The sequence below is a fragment of the Hylaeus volcanicus genome, chromosome 5, assembly GCF_026283585.1.
Source record: "Hylaeus volcanicus isolate JK05 chromosome 5, UHH_iyHylVolc1.0_haploid, whole genome shotgun sequence".
Classification (NCBI taxonomy): Eukaryota; Metazoa; Arthropoda; class Insecta; order Hymenoptera; family Colletidae; genus Hylaeus; species Hylaeus volcanicus.
In genome coordinates, this window is record NC_071980.1 from 22,587,390 (window position 1) to 22,615,169 (window position 27,780).

At 34.6% G+C, this 27,780-nt stretch overlaps 1 protein-coding gene across 1 annotated transcript in view; it reads right to left on the reverse strand.

Moving 5' to 3' along the window:
* Window positions 1-487: 487 nt before the first annotated feature.
* The window catches only part of LOC128877366 (serine protease filzig), a 48,643-nt gene continuing 21,350 nt past the window's right edge, over window positions 488-27,780 (reverse strand). Inside the window, exons 2-8 of the mRNA XM_054124614.1 lie at window positions 20,551-20,638; window positions 8,089-10,589; window positions 6,332-6,767; window positions 5,072-5,258; window positions 4,068-4,333; window positions 3,826-3,980; window positions 488-1,630 (exon numbers count right to left, since the gene is read on the reverse strand). Of these exons, the coding sequence (XP_053980589.1) occupies window positions 1,454-1,630; window positions 3,826-3,980; window positions 4,068-4,333; window positions 5,072-5,258; window positions 6,332-6,767; window positions 8,089-10,589; window positions 20,551-20,638 (3,810 nt within the window). The 3' untranslated portion in view covers window positions 488-1,453. The remainder of the gene's footprint in view (window positions 1,631-3,825; window positions 3,981-4,067; window positions 4,334-5,071; window positions 5,259-6,331; window positions 6,768-8,088; window positions 10,590-20,550; window positions 20,639-27,780) is intronic.

Sequence of the window (27,780 nt, forward strand, 5' to 3'; positions counted from 1 at the left end):
TCACGTATCCCTCCTATTTTTGCTTGTGTAGTAACATTTCCCTTAATTATCGTAGCTTGGTATTGCTTGTGGGAACCTTAGTTTAGTCTGGTTAGTTTTAAGACACGCATGTACGAGTGTCTGTCCTCTACCAAAGAATTATTAATCAACTTCTTTTGTTTGTTCGTAAACAATGTTTTCCTATGACATTTTCCCCTAATGAAAAAAAGCGAGATATTTAAGATGTAAGAATTAGATGGGACACCCTGTATAATATATGGAAAAAACCCAAGCCTTCTATGTTTATACGTTATTCTTAAATCTTACTAAATTATATCTAAATTATAAAATTATATAGTTATAATTTTAAGTCGACATTTTTTGCTTTAGACATAATTTTTTGGTCAGCTCTGAAATGGTTATATCAAAACGACCGGTATTTTCTTTGACACTAACTTGTTTGTTAACGTTGTCGTGGTGTTGGGATGCAAATGAAACGTCGTTATCTCGTATAAAAATGAGTTTAATAAATAACAGCTAACAACGAAATAAATAAGCAACTCGCAACGCGTAATTGCATACATATGTATAGTGCGCCTGAGGCGTACTCGAGTATATGTACACGAAACACACAACACGTTCAATGCCTGGATACACATGTAAATACGCATTAGTTTCTCGTATATCGATAAGAATGTTCAAAATTATTGATCACGATACTATTTCGAAGTTTAAATGATCGACAAGTATCCTTTTTTCGTCCTTTTGTTTTTTCTCTTTTCTAAATTCTTGGAACAGTCACTCAATGTTGCAATGTATGCAAATCTAAATTGAATCATCAACTCGTTGCAGGATCGAAAGAAATTATATTGATTATTATTAAAATGTTATCAAATATTGCAGTTATAATTACAGATTTTAGTACGTCGAAAAGAGTAACAAAAACGTGAAAATACATTTAAATCTAACATTTCTATCAGGATTCTTGATTACAGCATCTGAATTTTCTAACATTCTTAATTTGGTTATTGCTATAATAGTGCTCAATAGTAAATTGAAAACATTCCTATAATAGTATTCGAAAGATCTCGATGCAAGCAATGAAATGAATTAAAGTAATCATTTTCGTGTCAAGGATGCAACGTTTATTGCTCCTATATCCACTGAGTAACACGAATCCTTTAAAATTCACATAGAATAATAAAATTTTATCGAAGATAGAAGTTATCTCGACACAGAATTCGAACAGCAGTATACTTTGCGGACATCTTGTGGATTATATTTTCCGAATTCGACATCCAAGGATATTATTTAAAGTTCCGAATAGTATTCGAGATACATTCGTGTTCGTTTGTTTTTAGTCTCTTAATCGATATACCTCAATCTACATCGAAGGAAATAAATTAGTCTTCCTTTGTACATTTATACAAGTGGCACGGTATCGTCGATGCCACGTCGCGTTGCCCGGGGACCATTAGTTCCCTGATCCTTTGAGCCCGGTGACACCTTGTAGCCAAGGTTTGAAGAAAGTCGTCCTCATGTAGACACCAGGTAGATAGGGTGCGGCGCACTTTATTCCATGCGATACAGTGCCTACCAAAAACCATCTTCCATCTGGTCGTTGCATTACCAATGGTCCGCCGCTGTCACCCTGAAAAAAGATTGAGAAACTTAACATGGGCGAACCAAATGAAATGAAGTCTGGATTTAGAACTTTCGTTATTTCAGAATTCAATAATAGGGATTTTTGAATGATACATTCGAATCAAGAACAACGACATAATCGATCTACATAGTTCGACACAAGTATAGATTTAAATAAATGGTGTAAGTAAACAAAAATATAAAATTACACCTAAATCATTTTTTATGCAGTAGATATCTTTACTAGAAGTTCTCGTAAGAAAAATATGTTTCCTATATTAAAATGGGAGGTAAGGGGTTCCATGTTAACCGATAACCGTGTAAGATGAAATAAAGGACTAGATATATTTAGTTTAAAAATTGTGTAAAAAATGCTGGATATAATCGATTAAGTATTGTGAGTTACTAAACTTGAACAATTTAATGAATATGTTACACAAATGTCATGTAAAATGGGTAGGTAAGAGTTTTCGAATAAGGGAATTCTCAGTAACTACTATATAATAGCAGTATTAATTTTTAAAATGTGGTAAAAATGTGAATATTGTTTATGTATAGTCACGTATAAAATATTTAAGGAAATGGCTTGGAAATCGTGTTAGGTCAAATCAATTTTTTAAAAAGGAGAGGCATTATTGTTTCAGAACACAAGATAAAGTTGTGTGGAATCATTATAAGCTCAATTTACTGCGCACCTCGCAATCTTTCAAGTACAGACGCAGTTTAAATGTTTATATGTTATTAATTTGCATATTTAGGATGATCAATCAAACTACCCTCTGTTCTCGTCGTAAGCAAAAAAAGATTCAAGGAAAACACTTGAAATATTTTTTTTTTATTTCGTACACTGCGATTTTAGATGATGATATTATTTTATGGTGAGATCAATGAATATTGATCGCGCCACTTTGTAATTTCTCGAACTTTTAATCTTGTGGACATAGTAAGTGAGTTTCGTTTTCAATTAAAAATCGTAATCTATAATTTTATGTTTTTCATCTTTTCCATTAAAATAGTACAATAAATTTCTTGCTCTTTTAGTTTTGCATAAGCAGTTTACTATACTGTTTCTTTTTAATCTTTATTTTCGAATAAAGCTTAATGTTCTTTAGTGTATATTATTGAATAGGACTCTGACGTTAACGAGTCGAAACAGATAAAATATATATGCATTCAAACTTATGTTTGCGACAAAATACATTTTTCTTTGATAATTGTTTGAAAATGATATTTTGGATCAAACTTTGACAAAGAAAATATATTACTTCAACGATCAATCGAAGCATGTGGTCATTTTTATCTTTGAATGTTCCAAACCTAATTGTTTTTTCAAAATAATCAAAACAATTTGCAAGAACAATTGATACAAATGTTTCAAGTTTTAAATCACGTTTTTTGATCACTTTAGAAATATTGATCATAAATAAGTTTTTTGAAATCTTTATGGTGGAAACCAATTAAGTGTTCTTCGAGATTTTGTTTACAGAAAAAAAATTTTCCTAATGTGTTTTTAACTTTGATAATATTTTGGGTATTTTTTAAAATACATTTTGTAATTTTTTAACTCAATTTCATACAGAGATCTTTGCGATATCAGTTGTTCGCTATAGCATATATTTTCGAAATATAATTCCTACGGATTGAAAAAATATTGTTTAAACAGAACGTCATATGTTAAAGACTTCTTTGCGAAATAAATTGAAAGAATTATCAAGAGCAGTTTCAAATATACCTAAACAATTCTCAAAGTTACAAAAACACTTCATACTTGGACTCCTAATGTGGTTTCTCGCCTTAAGACGCTGTTTTCACTCCGTCGCTATGAACTTTTATGGATAAAAAAAAGTACTTGTCGAATACTTTTGTAAGAATTAGCTCACGCAAAAGTTCCATTAACATCGATGATTATCACATGTTCCCATGTTAGTTTGCGTCGCACTAGCCGGAGAATACTCTCTATACCATTTTCTGTATAACACTATTTTACATAGTCACGACTGAAATTAATTTTGTTTCTTGCTTCTACAAGAACGTGTTCCGTTTCAATATTAGAACGTTCGAATATCGCAAATTTCGATAATGGATTTTCCTTCGTACTCGTCCTCTTTCTTGCGAAGGATCAGATTGCAAAACGTCGAAGGATGGGAAAAGTAATAAGCTAATGGTTGCTGTCAGGTAATTAAGTAGCCTTGAAAAAAATACCTCGCAAGAATCTCTCTCGCCAGTAGCGTAACCAGCGCACAAGAAACTGTCGAGGATTAGCTTGGAATGTCCGCCTGACTGGAACATTTCCTGACAAACGGAATTCTTTATTATGGGCACCTGGACTTCCTGCAGCATGGATGGTACTCCGCCATCTGTAAGTCGTCGTGTTAAAACGCTTAAGGTCGTTCTTGAACATATGCTTATCGTACTGTTATAGGGAACAGAAATGTGGTACTCACTGTACGTCAATCGTCCCCAACCCGTAACCGTGGCCATTCTTCCAGTATAATCTATGCCATCTTCGGGCATGCAAATCGGCACGATGTGTTCGTCGAATTGCACCGGCGATTCCAATTCCAGAAGCGCCAGGTCGTTTTCAAACGTCGCAGGATCGTAACCTCTGTTGACGATCACTCGTCGAACGTTTCTCGTCACGCTGCGTTTCTTTTCCAATTCGCTGGACAAATCGAATTCCCCGAAAACGGCCACGAGGGTTGCTAGGAACCTGTACAAATTTCGAAATAAGGAATAATTTAATTGCAATGGTTTTCAAGCTTTTGCAATGGCAACTGTCTAAACAGGAGAGAATTTCTGCTTTGTGATACGTTTACTTAAATTAATTTGAAATGAAATTGATGTAATTGTTGATATGCGATGTAAAAAATGATTTTAAAAGAGTCTCTAACCAGATGAAATATAATACTTGAAAAATTCTTGATCAAATAAATGAATTATTTTTATGCTAATGATCCCAAACCATATGTGAGATTATTTTTGAAGGGCCAAGTTTATTAGCATCAAAACTAATTCTATGATTTTAGACCAGAGGTAGCTATGTATACTTGGTTTCATTTCTCCTGTTTTTATTTGTCTTTTAAAATTGCTTTGATTATGAATTTTTGAATCTTTATTATATATTTTTTCTAGGGTAAAAAAAAATATTGTTGCAAAAGACAATCTGATCTATTTTGCTTTGTCGTATACATACATAAAATTCTCAGCGGTAATAATTATTGAATTTTCCAAAACTTGTATTTGTCGAAATAGATGAAATATTTTATATTACATTAAAACTTCACTGTAATTTATTATTAATATGTTACGATGTATATTTTACCCACAAAATAATCTCAAACTGTGCCCTTTTTCGGTCATCTACATATGATGGTATAGCTTCTAAAAATTCTATCAATTTTAAATTAAAGAATCATAGTGCAAATAGGAATGAAGGACGATTCCTTACCCTGGTTGACAGTGAGCAGCTGTTACGACGTATTTGTCCGTGATGAGGACCCCGCCGCACTTGTTTTTCGTGAACAGACCGAGCCAAGTAGCCTCGCGAATCAAAACTTGCCACGGCCATTTGCCAAACGCCGCCGCTTTGCCGCCAACTATTTTGCCTTCCCTGATCAGAGGTCTTATGCCACATTCTGTGAAACGAATTCAATTGATTTGCATTTCAAACATTTCATTTCATTTTTAAAAGCTCCACTTTTCAAATCAAACTGGTTCATTCATCGAGAACTTTGGTTATAATTTGACGAAAACTATATACATATATATATTTATTTATTTATTGTCGCATCAGTTTGTAAGGCATTACCAACCACTGTATGTTACATGTTCAATATTTATATACATATGTGAGCTATAATATAATCAAAATACATACGAAATGACTTATGGTTAAAATAACTAATTCTTACATCTTAACAATAATTATAAATACTATTTAGCATTAAACGTATATTTTAAAAAGTTATAGTGTCTTGTTAGTTCTTGTTTATATTTCTTTGGATATTTTTGTCCTTTGTAAATAAAATATAATTTTTTATATGCATTTCTTGTCATTTAAGCTGGTCTTCAGGGTGGTTGGTTGGTTTCGTATTTCTTGTATATTATTACGCATTGGACATTCTTCTAGTATATGTTTTACTGTAATTTTTTTATTGCAGTTTGTACACGGAGGTTTTTCTTTAGTGATTAGACGGCTATGAGTTAGTTCTATGTCACCTATTCTTAACCAGGTCATTAGGATTTGTCTCTCCTTGGCAACGAAAAAACAGAATTACTAGATAAAATATTTTCTCTTGGCTTGTGAAGATCTGTACATTTAGACATTTACCACTCTTGGTTCCATTTTTCTAAGATTTTTCTAAGAATTCTAATATTACTGAGATTGTCTTAAAAAAATCAACAGTGGCAATAATACTGCAAACCAAATTTGCATTATGGGAGTAGTACTCCAAATGTTAAAGCAGTTCGCAGTTATTATAGATTGTCATGTCCAATATTGCTAATTTCAATCTGGTAGATGAAAATCATTCGTTACAGAGATGGACCGTGATTGATGAATATCCGCGATGTTCAGTTCGTGAATTGTCGAATGCTTTAAACGTTCTCCAAACAACAATACACAATTGACTTATTACTCGCTAAATAAAACGAAAGAAACTTTTGGGATAGCCTAATGCGCGGTCTGATGAAGAGTGCTGATACTTACGCGATCGCAAGTCAGTGGAAGATGGAGTCGAGCCCGTGATAGTTTCGACCGTGGTGGAAGGACTAGTTTCTTCTTCTTCGACGACTATTGCTTCCGTGCTGGTAGCTGGCGTTGTGGTGGGCCTTTTGGTCGGTCTAGTACGTTTCGTTGTGACTTGGGGTTTCTTCGTAGTGATGCTAGACGAGGTTGGTCTCGGTTTCAGAGTGGTCGGTTTCGATGGACGACCTGGTTTCTCCGTCACCAACGGTTTCAACGGTGTCGGACGATTCGTTGGCCTCTTCGTAGTCGCTGGTCTCCGCGTTGTGCTGAGAGAAGGCTTCGACGTTGACGCTGGTCTTCGCACGGGTTTTTTGGTAGTGGTCGTTGGTCTCCTCGTTACACTGGTTGGCGTTACTGACGTCGTGTTCACGCGATTGTAAACGACATCTTTGAGGTCCTATAAAAAACGTTAAAGTTAGTGCTGCCTTGAAGATTTATTTCAATCTTATTAGTTGACGCTACTTTCGTTAACCTGAACTACAGTGTGAAGAAGTTGGCAATTCTTTCATAAATTCATAATTCATAAATATGAAATTAATATCGAAGAAGAATGATTTTAAGAGAATTGGTAATACAATTATGCTCCAGGAATTCTAGTATAGAATTTTAGGGGTATAATCGTATCTCTAATAAATTACATAACTCTTTCTGGATTTGGAACTTCATATAAAAGTGTTTACAAAAATAAAGTGATCACTTGAAACACTTGGATGAAATACTAATTTATTCATCGATTAATTCATATTTTAATGTTTTATGTAAATAATTATTACTTTCCTATCCATTAACTGCATCATTTCTCTGTTTTGCTAAACCTTTGTGAACTTTATAAACAATTTCTTGAATAATAATTTTGATAGCAGACCCTCGTATATAGAAGACAAGAATGGAAAATATTAACTCTGAAGTGTATTGAATATTCTACTAACTATGTTTATTACAATTTTACCACTACATGTTGACACAGTAGGAAACGATTTTCCTGATTCTTTAAAATATATAGATAGTCATCTCCTAATATTAAAAATCATAGGTATTAATGCAATATCTGGAGCTAAACACTTTCTACAATTTTTTTAATATAATGAAAATGAAGAGAAGAGTGTTTTTAAAAGGTGACTCAAAGCATGGCAAAATAGTCCTCGTTGAATTAAATAGAGAATGTTTGACGAATACAGGTCGGTAGATCGATCTTTTCATAGTAAACAACGATTATCATTTTCAATCTAGTAGGTTATCTATCTGCGCCTATTCGTTGCTTACGATAAGACAACAGAGGATTATCGAACCGACATTCTCGACCATCGTGTGATTCCTAACACAGCTCAACGAGTCAAGCGTGTAAATCAAGTAAATATTGAAGCAATATGATGAGACTATCGCGATCTCCTACTGTAAGCAATAATTAGATGCGGATAGATTATCCAAATTATTTAAACATGACAACTGATAGGATTAATTTTGAAAAAGATTACGTATACAATAAATTGTTTATGATGATGATATTGTAAATGTGTACACAAACGACTTTCTTCATCGAACTTTTTCATTTCGCTATAAAAAATTCCGAGAAAACCTTAAAAAAGAAACGGCCGCCATACGGGATGACCCCCTTAAATCAATTTTCGTTCTCCTTACAAAATTCGTCTGCGAAGAGTTTAAAGTGTCTTGCTTTTAATAAAGCGTTCCATACGCCATAAAAAGTGTCGTAAATATACCTGAAAGTTGCCTTGCAGCGATTGCACGATCTTGTTGACGAACGTGTCGACTTTATTCGTCAGAACGTCGTCCTCGATGAAGGTAGGCGTCGGAATATCGTCCTCGCCCACGATCTCGATGTCCGGATAGCCGGTGTTGTTAAAGTTCTCGATAATGGTCGGTTTCTCCTGTTGCGAGGTAGGAGCGGAGAGGTTCAGATTCGGATTCCGAACAGGTGGGAAATTAATCAAGTCGTCCGGCGCGGGTGTGTCGTCTTCGCAGTGCGGAGCAGGCGTGGTCGGTCTGAAAACTGACGTAGTCGTGAAGCTAGGATCTCTGTCGACGACAACAGTGTTCACTGGCGTCAGATTCTCGTTTGGAAAGAAGAACGAGGACGTGGATGGTTTCAAGTAGAAGCTCGGTTTGTCCGACCACGGTGCCAAAGTGGTCCAGATGGTAGGTCTCCGCGTCGTCACTTTCTCGGGGCTGTTCGTCATCTGCTGAAAGTTTTCCTCAGCGACGATAGTCTCGGTGCTGTACTTGTTGTTCACGGTTGGCTTGGACGTCGTGCCATCCTTCACGTTCACGCTGAAGAAGCTCGTTGAGACGACGTTGTTGGTGGCCACATTCGAAATTACCGTGCTGATGTTGTGAGTTATGGTCGTGGAAACGCTGGGCTTCTTCGTGGTTAGAGGTCCGGGCCTTGCCGATCCAGCCGTGGGTCTAACAGGCTCCGACGGTTTCCTCGTGACTGTTTTCTGTGGCGTATTTTCGGTAGCAAATTCCGTTTCGGGTAGACCTAGGACTATCAACGTCGGCGCCGGAGGGTTCGTAGTCGTCTTCGTCGAGTAACCGTAACTGTTGGTGCTGGGAAAACTCGACTGGGTCGACGGTCTCGAAGAATGGGAGTTGGACGTCGAGTACGAAGCATACGTTGTTTCCGTGGGAACCGTCTCGTAGTTGTAATAGTTGGACGTTTGCAATGGTTTGTAGAATATGTAAGGGAAGGATTGAGCAGTGGTAGGTCCAGGAACGGGTGGTTTCGTCGACGAAATTCTGACCAAGGACGGTTTTGAGGTTTCGTCGATGCTGACCCATTTGTTGATAGACGAATTCGGGGTTTGTATGGTGGTGCCCGAGCCGGGTTTCGTATCGTTGAGAATAGAGATGATGTGGTTGATCGCCACTTCCTCTTTATCTACCTGGTCGTCCTTCTTGATACCGGACGGTGTGTCGTAGGTGATCGTCGGTACCCTAATCAGATCGTCTTTCTTGTCGCTCAGAGTAGTCATAGGCGTGGTTGTCTTTTCGTCCAGCGAACCGAGAGCCTCTACATTTTTCGTCGATACTCTCTCCTCTACCGCGCCGAACTTCTCGAAATCATCGATCGTCATTTCTGAAAACGGAGGAGCAGTCGTAAGTCTTTGCGTGTTGGCGTACATCTGCGTGGCAACTGGTCTTTTCGTCATCGACGACGTGCTGAATTTCTCCCCGTCGAAGTTGGAAGATATCGGCTTGGAGGATCCAGAATGATCCGGGAACTTCACCCATTGCGACGCCGAACCGCTGTGATAGGTGCTACCGTGCTGTGGCTTCTTCCTGGTTCCTACGAAAGTCGCGTTTTCGATCGGCTTTGGTTTCTGAGTGGTCGGAGCCTCGGTGATTCGTTTTCTCTCGGTGCTCGACTCCACGTTTGGCCTGAACAGTTCGTCGGGGTTGTGCGTCTCGTTCAGCGCGGTTCCATTCTCGTTCAACAATATCGTGTCGGCGGATCCGTGATCGCTCTGACCTAGTCCGTGCGAAAACAAAGCTGGCAGCTGATCGACAGGATCGGCTATCTGTAGTACCTGGTCGGGACTGAGCAGAGTGGTAACTGGATTCACGGCTGAGCTATCTTGATGACTCTGAATGTCGTTGTTGGAGTCGGAGTGGGTCAACAAATTGGGAAGACTCAGGTCGTCCAAGACGTTCTGTTGACCCAGCAGAGCCGGGAAATCTTCCTCCAAGTGACTTATGTCAGGCTGGGCAGGCAATTGCGGTTTCTCTGCGTTTTCGATACTGTCCATGAAGTGGTTCATACTAGAACTTGGTTTAACCGTGGTCGATGGCGCGTCGAAAGTTGAAATTTTTGTGTACGCGGTCCCTTGGTTATTTTGGTGATTCCAGACGGCGGGAGGTTCGGTTTTTACGTCGCTGGTTTGAGATATCGTCATTCCAAGGGGCGTCCCATCTGAATTTAGTAGGATAGGAATATCCGGGACGTGATCGATCTCGTGCACGTTGAATATTTCATCGGTTGTGGGTATCTTCTCGAGATTGTCGGCTGCCGAAGTCTTCAACGGGAGCTGACAGCACGCGCCGAAGAGGAAGCCGTCCATGCAAGCGCCGACAACTTGTCCGTTCCGGCGGGAACATTCGTAGTTGAACATGCATATCGCCGGCTCGCTCGACCTGATTTGCGACGGGATCGTCGGCTGGCATGCTTTCGGCACTATCCTGTATCCGCCGAATAATCTTCTTCCTGAAAAGAATAAATACAATGATTATTTATTATGTAGAGAGTCTGGAAGGATTTTCCAGGCATAACATTTCTAGTCAGGATCATGAATTTAACACAAGAACTACAGACCGTATACGTATACCTATTGCCAGATATATTTATGCATTTATGGCAAATAAAAATATAGGGAAATTCATGAGAACGTGCGTAAATGCAAAAATATATGTGATCAATAAGAATATACATGTTATACTGCTCAGAAGATGAAATATACTCCCGTTTAAGACTCGATTCATTTTCGTTACCTGTGAAAATATGAATTTCCATAAACATTTGCAGATATTTATGCATTTATGGCAAATAGAAATATGGAGAAAGTTATGAGAACGTGCACAAATGCAAAAATATATGAGATCAATAAGAATATACATGTTATACTGTTCGGAAGATGAAATGCACTTCCGTTTAAGATTTAATTCATGAGATTCAATTATGAATTTGCATAAACATTTGCAGCCTACTTGTTATATATACTACTGTATTTTTATTGAAATTAAAGGGATCGTGTTAACACTTCACCGACTGATGATTTTTCGTTTTGACAACAATTTTTATTTATTGAAAAATCATAAACACACAGTTCTATCTGTAGAATATGATTACATGGTAATTCAATAATATCTTTTTATTTAGGCAACATTAGTATTATTCATCCTTTATTCTATCCACTAGAGTAATTTTTCGATTAATATTTACATAATATTTTATAATTCATATAATGATGTAAGCATTAAATGATAGATAACAAAGTATTGGTTGTATATTTGGTTAATAATTTAATATAATTAGGTTCCTATTATAGTAAATGTCACTGAAAATTTGTTACAAAAGTGTTATTTAATTAAGCAATTTGAAGAAGTTCAACGTGCATGGGTAAAACTGACTGGCTTGGTAGTTTTTGTGTCAATGTGCATGTTTTCGTTCTTTGTGTAAAAAGTAGAGAATAATATAAAGGAAAAATGAACTAGTATAACTAAGATTAACAAATATATGCATGATGAATACAACGAGAAACACATTTAGAAAATTTAAATGTTTTTCAATCTTGATAAAAATTCTTAATACAAATTATAAGGACTTGCTGAATGTTCTTCGAATTATCTGTAGTAAAGTTCATTTGGTACGATTAGCGGTTCACCGAAACGACGAACCTTTGTTATTCCACACGAGGTACTCGGTTGCAATTAGTCGCGAGATAGCAACGGTTCCACGATGAACGAGTTGAAAACGAAACGAGAACTGGACGCTTACAAAGACCGATTCAATTGGTATTCGGCCTGTTACAGGTCTCCAAGATCTGAATTCAAAAGGCTGCAAGCTTGCGAAAACCGAAGAAACAACATAATTCCTTGCACGTATGATAATAGCCCCTGAAACGTCCATAGTGAATTCGAATGTCATCTATCGGACTCTTCTTTTAATTAGACGTTTTATTACAATGCATAACACACATTCTAATTAAAACAAAGTAATTAAACAATTCATTAATTATTATCATCGCATCTATCATAGTGTAAAACCAGATAAGTGTAATGTATGAAACAAAATTATGAAACGACCAATTGTAACGACGAAGTAAACTTGATATGTTAAGATAATAATGATAATAATAATGATGATGATGAAATTATTACCCGTGCTTATTCTTCACTTTTGCTATCACTACTTAAACTTTCATTATTATTTGGGCCAATGAAGGAATTACATCGGAAGATAAGAAATTATTTTCTTGAAATTTTACAGTCATCTGACTAGGAATAATTGGGTCCGATGAAACAAGAAGAGCATGTGAGAAGTCTTCATTTGTATTTGTAAAAAAAAATATTTTTGACGTGCTACGAGCGGATTCTCGCGTATATTGGTATCGCTGAGTATTTAGCGTGATCGGTTCTGGTCAGGTGGTCAAGGCATAGGCGAGCAAGCATGTAGGCTTTTCACGTGCCTCCTTATATACCTGCATACTACCGATATAATGACCTACTCCGCGAATCGCCCGTGATACTCGTCAGGATCCTTCCGGCGCTCCAGATATCTGTATTTTGTTACAGGCTCTCGTTTTGCGTCAAACTATGACGCTGTTAACGTCAACTCGATAACGCCTACGAATCAGTGCTTCGTAAGCAACACGTATGTAGATTTATTGGACTTCGCAGGTACGCTTGGACGTTCACTTTTTCTCGCAGATACTATCGATCGTTATCCATTTTCGTTTAGAAGGTCACTATACAGGGTGTTCTAGCTTAAGGAGGCCACTTGAATATCTACCTTGCGTTTTCTAATATGAAAGTTGTTTGAGGTGTGATTTTAATGATTTTGGAGGAATGGTGCCATGAAATAAAAATGGTTTTTTTAACTTCATTTTTTGGAATTTTTTCAACGTATCCTTTTTTACTCGGAAAACATGTCTCTTTTTTTATTGTATCTTGTAACACAACCCTTTACAAGCTAAAATAGTAATACAAGTCGGAGATGGTGTTAAGATAAATACTTGTGAACGAAATGATATTCGTCACTAGTAATTTTTTAGCAACGGCGAAGTGCTTATCGTACGAATCATGTTTGTTCACAATTTAGAACAAGTTTCATTCCCTAATAGACTCGTTTAATTTTTTACTTCTTACGTAGCTGATACAATTGATAAAATTGAACGTTTTTCTTGACAAAAGAATCTTCTGTGGATTGACGTTATGCTTGATTTGAAAAAGAAAATAATAACTGTATTCACACCAATCGAACGTTAGATCATTTGAAAGACCGAAAATGATCTTTTAATTCTACTCTTCAGTACCCAATAATAATAGGAGTGTATATCATCATTTGAATCATTGACTAAAAACGTGTACGCAATAGCGATGTGTCTAGACACCCTGTCGTATCGATTACGAGACACGTTAGGCAAGTTTACACAGAGTGGCACGAACACAGCAATAAGAATATTGCGTGTCGTGTGATTAACGACCCAGAAATTCACAGTTGAACCGTCTTTTTTAGCTACACGTCGGACTGTAAAACCGAGTTAAATCGAGAACTCCGGAGGCTTCATTAAAAGTTTCGCTCTCGCAGCTGGCACATCGTTAAATTTCCATGTTATCGGGAAAAGCGACTCCGTTGTGGATGGTTATTTCACCAACCAACGAATCATGGGAATCTACTTTTCCAACGAATCGTTGACAAACTCGTTTGGGAAATTCCATGGATCAGTCGAGCGAATGTAATATTCTCGATTAAAGTTTTCTGGTTAATTTGAGTAACTCCGTCTACATCACAGAATCTCGTTAAATGTACGCGTGGCTACTATACCTTCCTTGAACTTCTTTTAATACATAGATGAAACGAGAAAAGAGAAATGGGGAAGGTAAAGTCATTTGTCATTGGCATTTGGCACTTTAACTACCGGCCTATTTAGGAACGGTCTACAGCTTGGAAGAGGATTTTCTACATTCGTACGTGAGAATTTTATTCTAGGCTGACATTAATTTCTATATGCCGGATATATCAAAAGCCTTTCCTGTTTCATCGAATTGAGTGTTGTAAGTAGACAATCAATGACACGGTTGAAACTTTATCTATCGGCCTATTTAGGAACACTCTGCAATTTAAACAAAATATTTCTACATTAACACATACTTATCTAGACTGACATTAATTCTCCCGTACTGTTACCAGGTACATCGAAAGTTACAGTGGGTGTAGAAAGTATTCGTACACCGATCAATTTCCAAAAAAACTGTGTAAAATTGTAATTTATTAACTTATTTTTTATAAACAATGACATTCTACATGTTCTAGGAAATCTCTAGAATAGATAGATTACAACAACAAAAATAGCTATTTATGTAAGTTGCGAAATTAACAAGAAAAAAACAATTAATCGATAGAAATATTGAAGCAATAAGTATTCGCACAACTGTTTAAAAGTACTTTCCTGGAAGTTTGATGTTTTCTAATTCGCACTGAGCAATAAACTAATGTGTTTACGTTACAAACTCTGCTGTAAATAGTTCGTCATAAGAATCGTACAAATACTTGTAGCTACTATACTTTTACCCACTTTTCGCATTTTTTTTGTTAATTTCACAAATTATATTAACTAGTAAATGTTGTTTGGACTATATCTATCTTAGAGACTTCCGAGACTATGTAAAATATTATTGATTATAAAAAAGGAAGTTAAGAAACTACAATTTCACACAAAAGTTTTTTGGGAAATTGATCGGTGTACGAATACATTCTACACCCACTGTAAGTATGTTTCCAAATATTGAACATTGTAAGTAAACAGTCAACAACATAGTAAATAAATTCCAGAAGCTAAAAACTAGGATTAATAATCTCCTCTTTTTCGAAGTCAGTTAAAAAGTTTATAAATAGGCTCCCGGTAAATAAATTGTTAACAGGTTCTTGTAGGTTGGTACTGGATTGAAGAATTCTATAAATAGACTTCTGATAGATAAAGACTATATGTTTTTATTGATATTCTAATTCGACGAGCTAGGTGTCAGTGGGATAACCAGTGTCATAAAGATAAATGTAAACGGTTATGATTATACCTTGTCAGTGTAAATAATTCAATAATTAGGATGTTTCAAAACACTGAATTTTTCATATATTAGCGTATGATTTCTAATACGGGAAATTACAGTACTGTGATTCTAGTATTTTATTCCAGTTTTATTTTTAAATATAGCTATTAGAGAACATTTAGAACTACCGGAAATAGCTTAACGCATCTCATTTTCCGTTTTATTTCTGAATTATTGTGATATCATAATTTTCAAATATAGGCGAAATATAATTTCAAATATAATTTTTATTAATATCTGCTTAACGAAGCCTCAGGCAACAATTTCGGTAAGGAAAAAGTTGTTTTCAAATCACCTCCTGAACCACCCCTTTCAAGGAATTACAACATTTTTTGGACACCCTGTATTCTGAAACAACTTTATATTATATTCAATAGACATTTATATTACTCTATAGAGTAATATATTCCCATCTTTACATTTTAAATTTAAATTGACAATACATGATAGGCAGAAGATCTAAGGATGCCCCAAAGCCAAATCGGAAGACTACAAGTTCGCCATGCCTGTCAGGGATGTCATGTCTATTATACCTAACAGACGATGTGGAACTGTCGTAGAAATGAAAACGCGAAAGTGGTGAATACCGCGGGCAAAATAAACGACCATACTCGCCGAGAAACCTAGAAACGGCAACGCTCGTCGCTGGAAATTCTTTCAGGAACATTAAAGTTGCTTCCATTGCGCCATTCAGCGTTCAACTAGTTCACTGAACTTGCACATGCGATATCAATATGTTGCATATTCTTTTAAAACAACTATCGACAGTAAAAATTTATTTCATTTTCAAAATCACATAACAATTATCATCATAACAATTGTCGTTGAATATGAAAATAACATAAGCGGCGATAGTACCAGTTAAGTTTGTTTTACTAAGAAAATAAACACTCTTACTTTGCCGACCGAATCGGTAGTAGCGAAAGTGATTAGGATCTTAGGATGTTACAATTAGGATCTTTCAACATCCAAACAAAATTTACAATCTGCACTTTATCTTTTGTGCCTCTTATCTACTGAACAGTCTACCATGCATTTTATTATTGATGCTTTATATATTTTTGAATTTCTACCAATCCACATATATTTCCCCATATTTCCAGTCCTACTAAATGCATAAACATTTGTAGTATACTTATTACTAGACAGCGGATCTTTATGCAAAATAAAATCTTCGCGAACATGTCTACAAGAATTGAACCTAAATAGAAATTTATTTTATTCTGGAAATATTATAACGTGAATTTTACTTTCAATCTTTTTTATATTCTTGCATATTGTTTGGATTTTGTAGCTTCTTGCACATTCAAATTTCCTATAAATGCACAAACATTTGTAGTATACTTATTACCAACATGATGTAAACTTAATTTCGTGATTAACTGAACTTATGCGACCTCCTGTATATTTTTATAACACAAAATGATCAAAATGAAACCTTTCTTGTAGCTTCTTGCACATTCAAATTTCCTATAAATGCATAAAGATCTGCAGTCTACTTATTACCAACATGGTGTAAGCTTAATTTCGTGATTAACTGAACTTGTGCGACCTCCTGTATATTTTTGTACCACAAAATGATCAAAATGATACTTTCCTCGCGGTCAGATAGCTGTTCGAGGAGACCGCTCGTCGCACGAGCGCGATATTCCCGCGTGTTCGCTGCTTCGAATTCAGAACACGAATCGTCTAGTATGTGTGCCACTAGCAACGAGGGAATTATTTAAATTTTTCTGTCGCGCATTGGGAACGCGGGTCGCGGAATGAGATGCGCGCTTGCAAATGCGACCGATGGAATTCGCAACTTTCGAAAGGAAGCGAGATGTAAGTGGAATTCGGTGTCAGTGTTGGTTCGCGGGAATTCTAAAAAAAAAAAAACCATGTGCTCGCGTGCAACGAGCGTGGACCCCAATACTATTCAATGTACGCGCGAACGATGATCGTGCTGCGGCTATTCAAACGTGAAACATCGCGGATGATTTGCGGAATGGTTGCCACTGTTGTATGCTCGCTCTACTCTACTCATCTGATACGAATGTCGTAATTGGTACTCCCTTTCTGTATCTTTTGCACTGCCAAGTGATCTGTGGATACGAGTGATCAAAACATCATAAATGGTTGTGTCCCAATTATTTCTACAATGTATAGTTTAGGGGCACAATATTACTGTTTATAGATTGATACAGGGTGAGATAATAACTGTGTCTACCTTGAATATCTCCGTTATTTATAGTCCTATGAAAAAGATGTCGGTACGTAGTTGCACTCTTTTGATGGTTATTTATGATAGTAAAACAACTTTTTTCCAACAATGGCCATTCTTTTAACAAAATTCCAGGGTCATCAATATTGTTTTAAATGGAATGCTACTTTTTTCAAATCTTTACGTAATTGCCCCTGTTGGGATGCTTTCAGAATGGTTCTATACAAGGTCATTCAAGGTTACGAAAGACTGAAATTTAAATTTAATATAAAGGAAATAGAAATTCCGATTTATATTTGAATAATCCTCGTAAAAGTAATAAGTCATAAATAAACCATGGAAAACCTAGATACGAAAAGCTATGTAAACCTGGCACATGATTTTTCAAAAATAAGTTTTTGTATAGAAAATGGTAGTATTTTGTTTGTACTTGATTGTACCACCAATAGTTTCGTTTATACCTTCATCAATTAATAGTTGAAAAAGTTTTTAAAATAGTCAGCACCCGACATTGAGATTTTTGAAATCTGTTTTTTTCCTATTCTTTAGAGTCGTTTGTACCCGCTTGTACTGCTTTTCGTTTTGTTTGTACCTCAATAGTTTAAATTTTACAAGCAACTGTTGACACGATTGAATTATAAAATTTAGACTGTTGAGGTACAAACGAAACGAAAAGCGGTACAAACGGGTACAAACGATTCTAAAGAATAGGAAACAAACAGATTTTAAAAATATTGAAAATTGACGATTTCCACTCTTACGCGTATCAACAATTGCTTGTAAAATTTAAACTATTGAGGTACAAACGAGTACAAACGATTCTAAAGAATGGAGAAAAAACAGATTTCAAACATCTCAATGTCAGGTTCTGACCATTTTTTTAATTTTTTAAAATTATTTATTGATGAAGGTACAAACGAAACTATCAGTGGTACAATCAAGTACAAACGAAATACTAGCATTTTCTATAAAAAAAAATTAATTTTTGAAAAGTCGAGTGCCAGGTTCAGATAGCTGATACGAAATGTTTTATATTTCTTGTATCCACTACACCGTTCAAAAATGCCGGGAACCATTAGATTGGGATAGCGTACACGTGGGAACGCGCGTTCTGTTGTCGCACGCAATTACAGTCGCAAACAATTGCAATGATGTATTGGTTGGAGAACTCTCCTGAAGTTGCGCAAATACGCGACGAACCGAGCTTGGAGGTTGGACCGAGAAGTTCCGCGCGAACGGACTTTTTCATTGACCCTCGACATTTCCGTCGTTCCACGATGAAAAGTGTACGAGGCGCAGATAGTATCGATTCGTCGTACTGTTATACCGTGGATAGGATCTCTTCGTGAAACTAAACTCGTTGACATTGTACCGAGGTTTTTTATTCGGATTAAACTTACAAGGAGCATCACTCAATTGTTACACACCAATTTTAATGAAACTTGGTATACAGGTAGAGCATTTGAGAACATTATCTATGATTTTTGGACGTTTCACTGCCTACGTTTTCTTCTGCTTTTCGAAATATAAAATTCCTTGGCAATGACTTGAGATGGACTTCCAGAATGTAGTTGATCTTTAAGATCAAAACTTTATTTTCTAAAACGATCGAAACCACTGTTTTCAAGTATGGTAGAATGAAACACTATCTCCATAAATGGTTAAATATTATTTAAGACTTTTGTTGCATTGTCTTAACAAAATTCATACAGCATAAGATACGGAAAATGAACATGCATTTCCATAATCCAATTATAGGGACAACGGATAAATACACGCTCTAATACAAAGAGCGGAACTCTGTATCGTAGAAGATGGATCGCAGCTCGAACATCTGATGTAACGCGATTTATTTTGTACGAAATAATTTTTTATTAAAATTATGTTTCCACAAAATTATCGAGTTCAAGTTCATTTCAAGGTCATAGTGACACCGTTGAATTTGTCTCGACATCGCCAACGACTATGACGTCCAAAACGTATGGTCCCATTTAAAGAAAAAAGGTGACCTTTACATTTTTACGTAAAAAGCATTTTTATAAATCTAGAAATATGCGAACATGTAGCTCACTAAGAACTGCTAAACTATTGTCTAAAACATTTTTTAATTACACTACCGGAATTACATTAAAAAATGATGGCATAACTTAAAGGGTAAACCTTGTATACTGATCTTTGCTTCTCAAATGCCTTCTCTAGGCTGACCTCGATCGTTAGTCATCTTGGTTTTACTACGTCGAGTTTATTAAACATCGATAAGAATATAAACACAATCTGCGGCACGAACTTATGGCAGGACCTAATATTGCAAGTTATAGCGTGACTTACACGGAGCCTTGCGAAATTTAAATTGTCGTTTTCTCTCCTCGGATTTCGGAATGTATTTACAGTGGGTGTAGAATGTATTCGTACACCGATAAATTTCCTAAAAAACTTTTATGTGAAATTGTAGTTTCGTAACTTCTTTTTGTATAATCAATGATATTTTACATATTCTCGGAAGTGTCTAAGATAGATATAGTCCAAACAACATTTACTAGTTGATATAATTTGTGAAATTAATAAAAAAATGCGAAAAGTGGGTACAAATATAGAAGTAATAAGTATTTGTACGATTCTTATGACGAACCATTTAGGGTAGAATTTGTAACGTAAACATATTAGTTTATTGCTCCGTACGAATTAGAAAACATCAAATTTCCAGTAACGTACTTTAAAAAAAAGGCTCTAGTAGAAGAATGGAAGAAGATTCCACATCCAATAACTAATAATTTAGTTAATTTAATGCTTAGAAGAGTTGCAATCAATATTGCTTCAATATTTCTATCGATTAATTGTTTTTTTCTTGTTAATTTCGCAACTTATATAAATAGCTATTTTCTTGTACTCTATCTATGCTAGAGATTTCCGAGAATATGTAAAATGTCATTGTTTATCAAAAATAAGTTGATAAATTACAATTGTACACAGTTTTTTTGGAAATTGATCGGTGTACGAATACTTTCTACAGCTACTGTAGCATTCTAAGAAGATTCGATAAAATACATGCAAACACCTTTTGAAAATTGAAAAGTCGCTTCCTTCTGTCTTTTTACTAACAGTAAGTATAAACTCTGTTGCATAATGTAATGATTACCTGTGGCTTCGGGCACGCGAGAGTGCGAAATGACGGACGTCGAAGAAAGGATGACGATGATTAATTGGATACTCTTCCCGACAGCCATCTGCAACAAAGAAAACTTATATTGTTCGTTGGAAGAAATTGTGGGTTGCCGTGAAACGGTGTTGAATAATTAGCCTACATTTATGGAGTAATTGAAGTCAAAGTCGTTGAACGCCTCGCGGCGCAATTTTAAACGCCAGATGTTATTCTCCATAATAAGAGTGAGAAATACATTAATCGCCCTTTCGAATCTGCTTATATTATATACATGTATATACATGTAGTCTTCGATAACGGTACCAGACTGGCGCATGTGCTATTGATGCTGGAAATTGTGAACGAGTTGTTTGCATTCTTTGCTACTTAATTTAATAAATATTCGAAGATGAACTGGTACATAGATAAATTGAGGGATAGTAATTCTTGATTCTTTGTTTTTAGAGTTATTATTTTTAAATGACAACTTTCTATATTAGTATACCTACATTAACATAATCTGACAATAACTCGAATATACTGTCGCAAGGTATATTAAACGTCTTTCATTTTTTCAAATAACAAGACAATCAATAAGTTAGAATAAAGTGTTAATATATAAAAAGAATTTATAAAAATTGATAGAAACAATCATTTCATCTTCATAAACACAATCATTGCAACAAACATTTGCTTCAATGAAAAATCATAACGAGTCTGTGTAAAACTATGGATGTTGTAAAAAATCTGAAAATATTCGAGACTAAAAATGTTAAATAAATTATCTTTAAATAGAATATATTTTTTATTTTGTAACGTTATTCATTATGAAAAGTGCACAACAAACTTATAGTATACTATATTTTTGGATTCAACATCTTAAAAATTAGCACAATAATCTCTGTATAGAGGTTCTAAATGTTCTAATTGCATTAAATTAGAAAAAAATATCTTAAAAATCACGTTTAATACATTTTAATACTAGTGAAAAAATGTTCTTCCCGAGTATCTTCTCAATAGAGCAATAGTACTTAGCACCTTATCTATCGGAAGTCTACTTAAAGGCTTTTTAATTCTTTTATCGTAAACGCCAATATCATAATAATTCAGGATTGAAATCACACTCTTTCATATTTCTTAAAGCAATATCAGATATATTTATTTCAATACTTTGGTCTACATTGAAAACTCATATCATGATGGAAGTTCCAACATTTACCAATTGAATGATTGTCTTATTTATTAGTAAGCTTTTGGGGTAGACAAATTTTATTTTTTATTAACAGTTAGATTACTCAGACAGTTAACCTATTGAATAAATTGTGAACATTTTAAAAAGAAAAATATAGATATTTGATTACTATGATACTTCATTTTTATCGGTATTTTAGTAAAAATAAATTTGACAGTGTGCATTCTTCAGGTAAAATACAAACTCGAAAAAATATGAATAAATAGAAATGTAAAATTATAAATATTAAGTATATAACTGTACGCATTAAGACTGAAAAGGGTAAAGATACAAGTAACAAGGAAGCACAAATAAAACTAATTTAACGGACAAAGAATGGACAAAGAATGTTTCTACTAACAAACAGGAAGCTGCAAACTGTGGTTTGAAATTTTTATTCGAATTTTTTTTTTTAGATGTAGAGGAGGATGTCCAGAACAACCTTGCGAAGTAGCAAGGAGCAACTCTCTTCCATTTTTATGAAATAAATTTTTAAAAATACGAAAATTTCACTCCTCTGGCAACGCCATTTCCTGAACTGGAGCCTCTGAGTGAGTTATAATTTACCTACGAGATTCTTTTTGAGTTTGCTTCACGAGCCATGATGCTAAGAAGAAAAAAACAAAACAATAATTCTTTTTCGTTTTAGTTATTTAAAGCCGCATCAACCACTAATTGGATTATTAGCGACAACTGTGAGCTTTTAAAGCGTTTGGAGAAGATTAGTTTTCATAAGTAATGTCAGGAGCTGTAGTATACTTTTTTTATCAGTGACGTTTTTCCGTATGCACTGTTTAATGTTACATTTCATCCTCTCGTCTTAGAATAGGCCACGCCAAGTTAACCCGCTCATAATTATTGAACAAAACTGCTCCTCCGATTTATAACAACTGTAATAGTGTTCAAACTGTTGATCACCTCATTCTCTATGGTAAAGCAATAATTCTTAAAGCTAATAAAACAGAACTGATAAAGTTTGATTAAAACTTTTTCCATTTTCGAGGATTTATTTCTCGAAAACAAAAGTGAGATCATCTTTGAAACTTTTTAAAGTGGTTTTGTCTGTCTTGCAATTCAATTAATCGAAAAATAAAAATAAAATATTAAAATCACTTTCATTAGATATTATAATCTAATGAATTAACCCAATTATATTTAAGGTTAGAAGTTGTGACTTTTATTATCAATGTTTACATTCTACTTCTTGAAATACATATGAGTTGTACATTTTAAAAGCGGGGTAAGTTACAATTACAATTTAGTATTTATTTAACCATTAAATATCTCGATTTAAAAACAAAGTGAGTTGTTCCACATTAAAAATAAACGGCTTATGTATGAAGATCAACATCAAGAAACTAACAAAAAGTATTCTATTATCCATTATTCGAACACTTATGTGCTCCGATTAATTCACCCGTGTGAAGCTGGGCCTACCTATATGAAAAACTCAAAATTTTCTTTTTGCATAAGTTTGCTCATCGTTTGCTCAGGAATGATTAATTTGGAATTTTCGTTTGCCCCTCTTTAGTTCAAAAGCTACGCGCAATTGAAAATTTTGCAAAGTGTGAAGCTGGCTCCACCTAATTTTAATCGCCTGTATCTTTTGCACCGTGTTACTTGAGCAAACGTGAGGAAACGCTGGCGAAACAGAATCAAAAAGAAAAATTTGAGTTTTTCAAAAAGATGGGGCTAGTGTGAAGTTGGCCCCACCTAATTTGAATCGCCTGTATCTTTTGAACTAAAGAGGGGCAAACGAAAATTTCACTTGAGCAAACGTGAGCAAACGATGAGCAAATGTATGCAAAAGGAAAATTTTGAGTTTTTCATATAGGTGGGACCAGCTTCACACGGGTGATTAATTCGCATAGTCGAGGTTCTACTGTATTTACATTAACAAGCTGCAATGGTTCTCGTTTACATTTACCTTCGTGACACTGGTTATCCCATCATCATCTAGTTCGCCGTGTTAGAATATCAATTAAAATATGATCTTAATAATTTATTCACCAGCAACTTATTTACGAGCTTCTTAATTTCAGTATTAACGTACGGAAACCAACCAACTTGTTGTCTACTTACAATGATCAGTTTGAGGAAACAGACAAAATTTTCGATATATATATACTTAGCGACATTATGCAAAAATTAATGTCAACCTAGATTGATATTTAATAGCATAGAAAATGCTTTACTGAGTTGTGGACCTATTCTAAGAAGTACGCCAGTAATTAAAATGTTAATAGGTTAAGGATGTACATACAACTTCAAGCGTAAGAAGGCAGACAGCGCGAATGTGTGATGTGTAATTATGAGATAGCTATCAAAAGCAAAGAAAGCTTTAATGAGAAAAATTTGTGTCAGTGCTCGTCTTCTGTTAAGTATAATCGATCAAAGAACAAAACTAGCGAGTTATACATTCTTTTTTTTAATTAATATATTATTCAAAGGCGTATGCCACGTTAGGGTCTTAGCGACCACATTTGTGCTTAATCATGTTTAACTTATAGTTTTAGTCATTGTCCTACATGAGATTGCTAAATCCTAGGTTGGAAGTCTGAGCAGGCATTCTTTTTGTTAAATAAATGATTTCATTTTGACTTTGTGTCACATTAAAAGTTTACGAGATTAGTTAAACAATAGTAAGTTGATGATTTGTACAACCATAAAAATATGAATATTAAAAGACGTTCTTCAATGGGACTGATTTTATTCTAGGATTAAGAATTTATGTGTCTTAAAAATTACTTCAAATATGAAGACAAAACCATTTAGTCAAAGTGAAAAGTTTGTTTCGATCAGCGAACTAACATAAAATTCGTTTCGAATGACAGACAACAATAGTTATTGTATTTATAAAAATGTTAAGATCGTAGTTGTGATATGTAATATATGTATGTTAATATTTATATGCAATAATGCAGTGACGTTGATACTATGAGAAATGTCACGACAATGTTACAAAAATTGTGAATAATGTAAAGTAAATCTAAAATTTGGAGGAACGTACAAAAACGAAACAAAAAATAACCATTATTATTTATATATGTGTAAAATGTTATAACATTATGAATGTTGCACAAAAATTACTGTTCGCTTTGTTTAATCTTAAAAGTAGCTTAAGCTTCGTAGCTTAAAGATCATATACTATTTCAATAAATGTTAGTATCAGTAAATAAATGTTTTATTTAGTGTCGCATATGTAGGACACCGGTATATAGTAAATTAAAACGAAGTATTCAACAAAGGAAGCTTGCTGATATAAAACTAAATAAAAACTTACCTAATTGATTTTTATAACAATCGAGTTATGCTGTATTAACTCATGTTCAAAGTCTATAAGAATACAATTATATGAACTATTTAACAAAAATGTATGAAGGTAAATAAAATAAATATTATCGTAAACGAAATTGTGGAAATGAGTGTGGATTATAACTAATCACCAAAGTTAACAAAATGAAACTATGCCTTTATTATTTTTAGTTAAATTAACTGGAAAAAAGAGTTTCCTGAAAATATTAAAAGATTTATATATAGAAAACGTTTGTATACCCTCGATTTGAATTAAATATTTAAATAACTAAAAATGTACGCGAGTACAATTCGTTTTTACAAATTTTGAAAAGTAATCAACTAAAAGTAGCTGTTGATAAACTGCTCGCAACGAAGACTGAATCGGCCAATCTTTGTTTTGAAATAGGAAAAGAAATAACGTTGGTGTACCTACTTGATTGTTATAGACAACACCATTTTCTTTCGCGACGAATTAATCGAGTATTTGAATTGGGAACCAGCGAGGAAAGGCAGCGTCCTGAATCGTGTAGATGATGAAGGTCCATCGCTTCCGAGTCACGGACTTTCTTCGTCTCGCGGTAGTTACTTCCGAGGCGTACACGCTCTCGCGCACGTGCGTTTCTTGAATGCGAGCATACGCTACGCACGGTGGGTCCCTACGTGTACCAAAATCCCGTTACAGAGCCCGTCCAGGGGCGTTCTGCGTATTACCGCGGGGACCTGTGCCCGATGCTAAAGAGAAGAACGGGGGACCGACGATGAGGAAGAACGATGGAAATATGAACGGGATAGCCGCGACGAGCGAAGTGGGGCCCGTGAGAAAGACGAAGAGGGGGAGAGGCTGATCGCTTCAGCGTTTGCTTCATGAAGACACCGGTAACCCAGTTACCAATTCCCCCATCGTTAGTTCCATTCTTCGCTCGTTCTTGTGACCTTCTTAAGGGGGCATCCTGAATTAGGAGGTCTAATAAAAGCTGTTTTTCGTGATTTTTTTTTGAAATGGAAAAAAATAATTAATTCCATCGATCTTTTTATTCTATTTTCATACATATTTGAGCAGTCTGTACAAATTTTTTCAACAAGAAATATTCAAAGTGAGTCGACTGCAACGCACATTTGTAGAGCACCTCACAATTAAAACCTCCTATCGGCGGGAAAGATGGAGGTTGTAATTTTGGTTGGACACAAAAAAACTAAAAGAAATTTTCATTTTCATACATTTTTCTTCTATGTGAACTAAGCAAAACCCGCAAGAATGGTGAAATGTGAAATTACTGCAAGTTTGAAAAAAAGAACGAGTTCTTTGGGGAAAAAAAATCTATGCAAGAATATAAAAAAGATTGAAAGTAAAGTTCATGTTATAATATTTGCAGAATAAAATAAATTCCTATTTAGGTTCAATTTTTATAGGCACGTTCGCGAAGATTTTATTTTGTATAAAGATCCGCATTCTAATTTCTAATCACTACCAACTCCAAAATTTTCCATAACTTCTAAGAAATCATACTTGGTTCTTCCACCCTTTCGCTTGACATTTTATTACTGTATCTCGAAACTTTATCATCGATACTACCTATTTGAAAATATCCAACAGCAATTTTAATTTCGTCGCGTGTAAACTTAAAAACTTATTCCAAAGACATCTCTATGGCTATAAGATTCATACTTCAACAACGTGGATTCTTGTACAATTAAGTGTTCGGCATCGTTATTTTTAATAGTCACATTAACAATTTTGAAATTCTGGAATTTTCCGAGTTAATAATAAATGTAGAGCATTAAAGAAATTTGTTCTGTTTCACTTAACACTGCACACCACAATCTTTGGTGAAAACGATTCTGTGGGCTGTGTGGGTTGGCTAACAACAATTATCGCGTCCTGGATTTTTGTTGCTGTATCATCGTTAGACTTTAGAAACTTGTTAGGAAAATTAGCATGCGACTTACTATTCATTTGTACATATTAATATTAATTTTATTTGTTCTTTTAATTTGCACCTCTACTATGTTTTCTTATCACTAAGTAAGTTAGAGGCAAGTTGACTATGTACCAGTAGTTGAAACTTTGAGGCGAGATATTAAAAATAACTTTTAGAGTGAATGCAAAATACGTAGTATACATGGAACATTAAATAGAATATTACGGAAAGGAAAAGAAAATATAAATAATCAAACAATTTTAACAAAAAAATTCATATTAGTTAAAGAATTGGGATTTGTTCACGTAGTTCTTATTATTAAATTTTGAAGAGTAAAAATGCTATTATATTGGTTTAGCCTTGATTTTACATACAATGTATATATTTGAATACATATTGTTTTAGAAGTAAGCATATTTCAGTTAATCATTACAAAAATCGTTTGTCATTTCCTCTTTCCTAAAATAATAAGATATTAATTTTAGTTTTTTCTGCAATCACTCACTTCGAATATTCTCAATTATAGGCTTTATCCCGTTTTAAACAAAATTGGTTTACAAAAAACGATAACTTCTAATATTTTTTATATTTTCTGATATATACAGCTGTTATTTGTATAAATTTAGAAAAATGTTTTGAATAAATCTCAAGCAGAATTAACTTAATTCAATTAAGTGATATGATAAAGTCAAATAAACTTTTCCTTATATTCTCTAATAAAGACAAAGATAAATTAAATCTTAGTTTTTCTCTTATCGTTGATCGTTTTTATCTTATCTT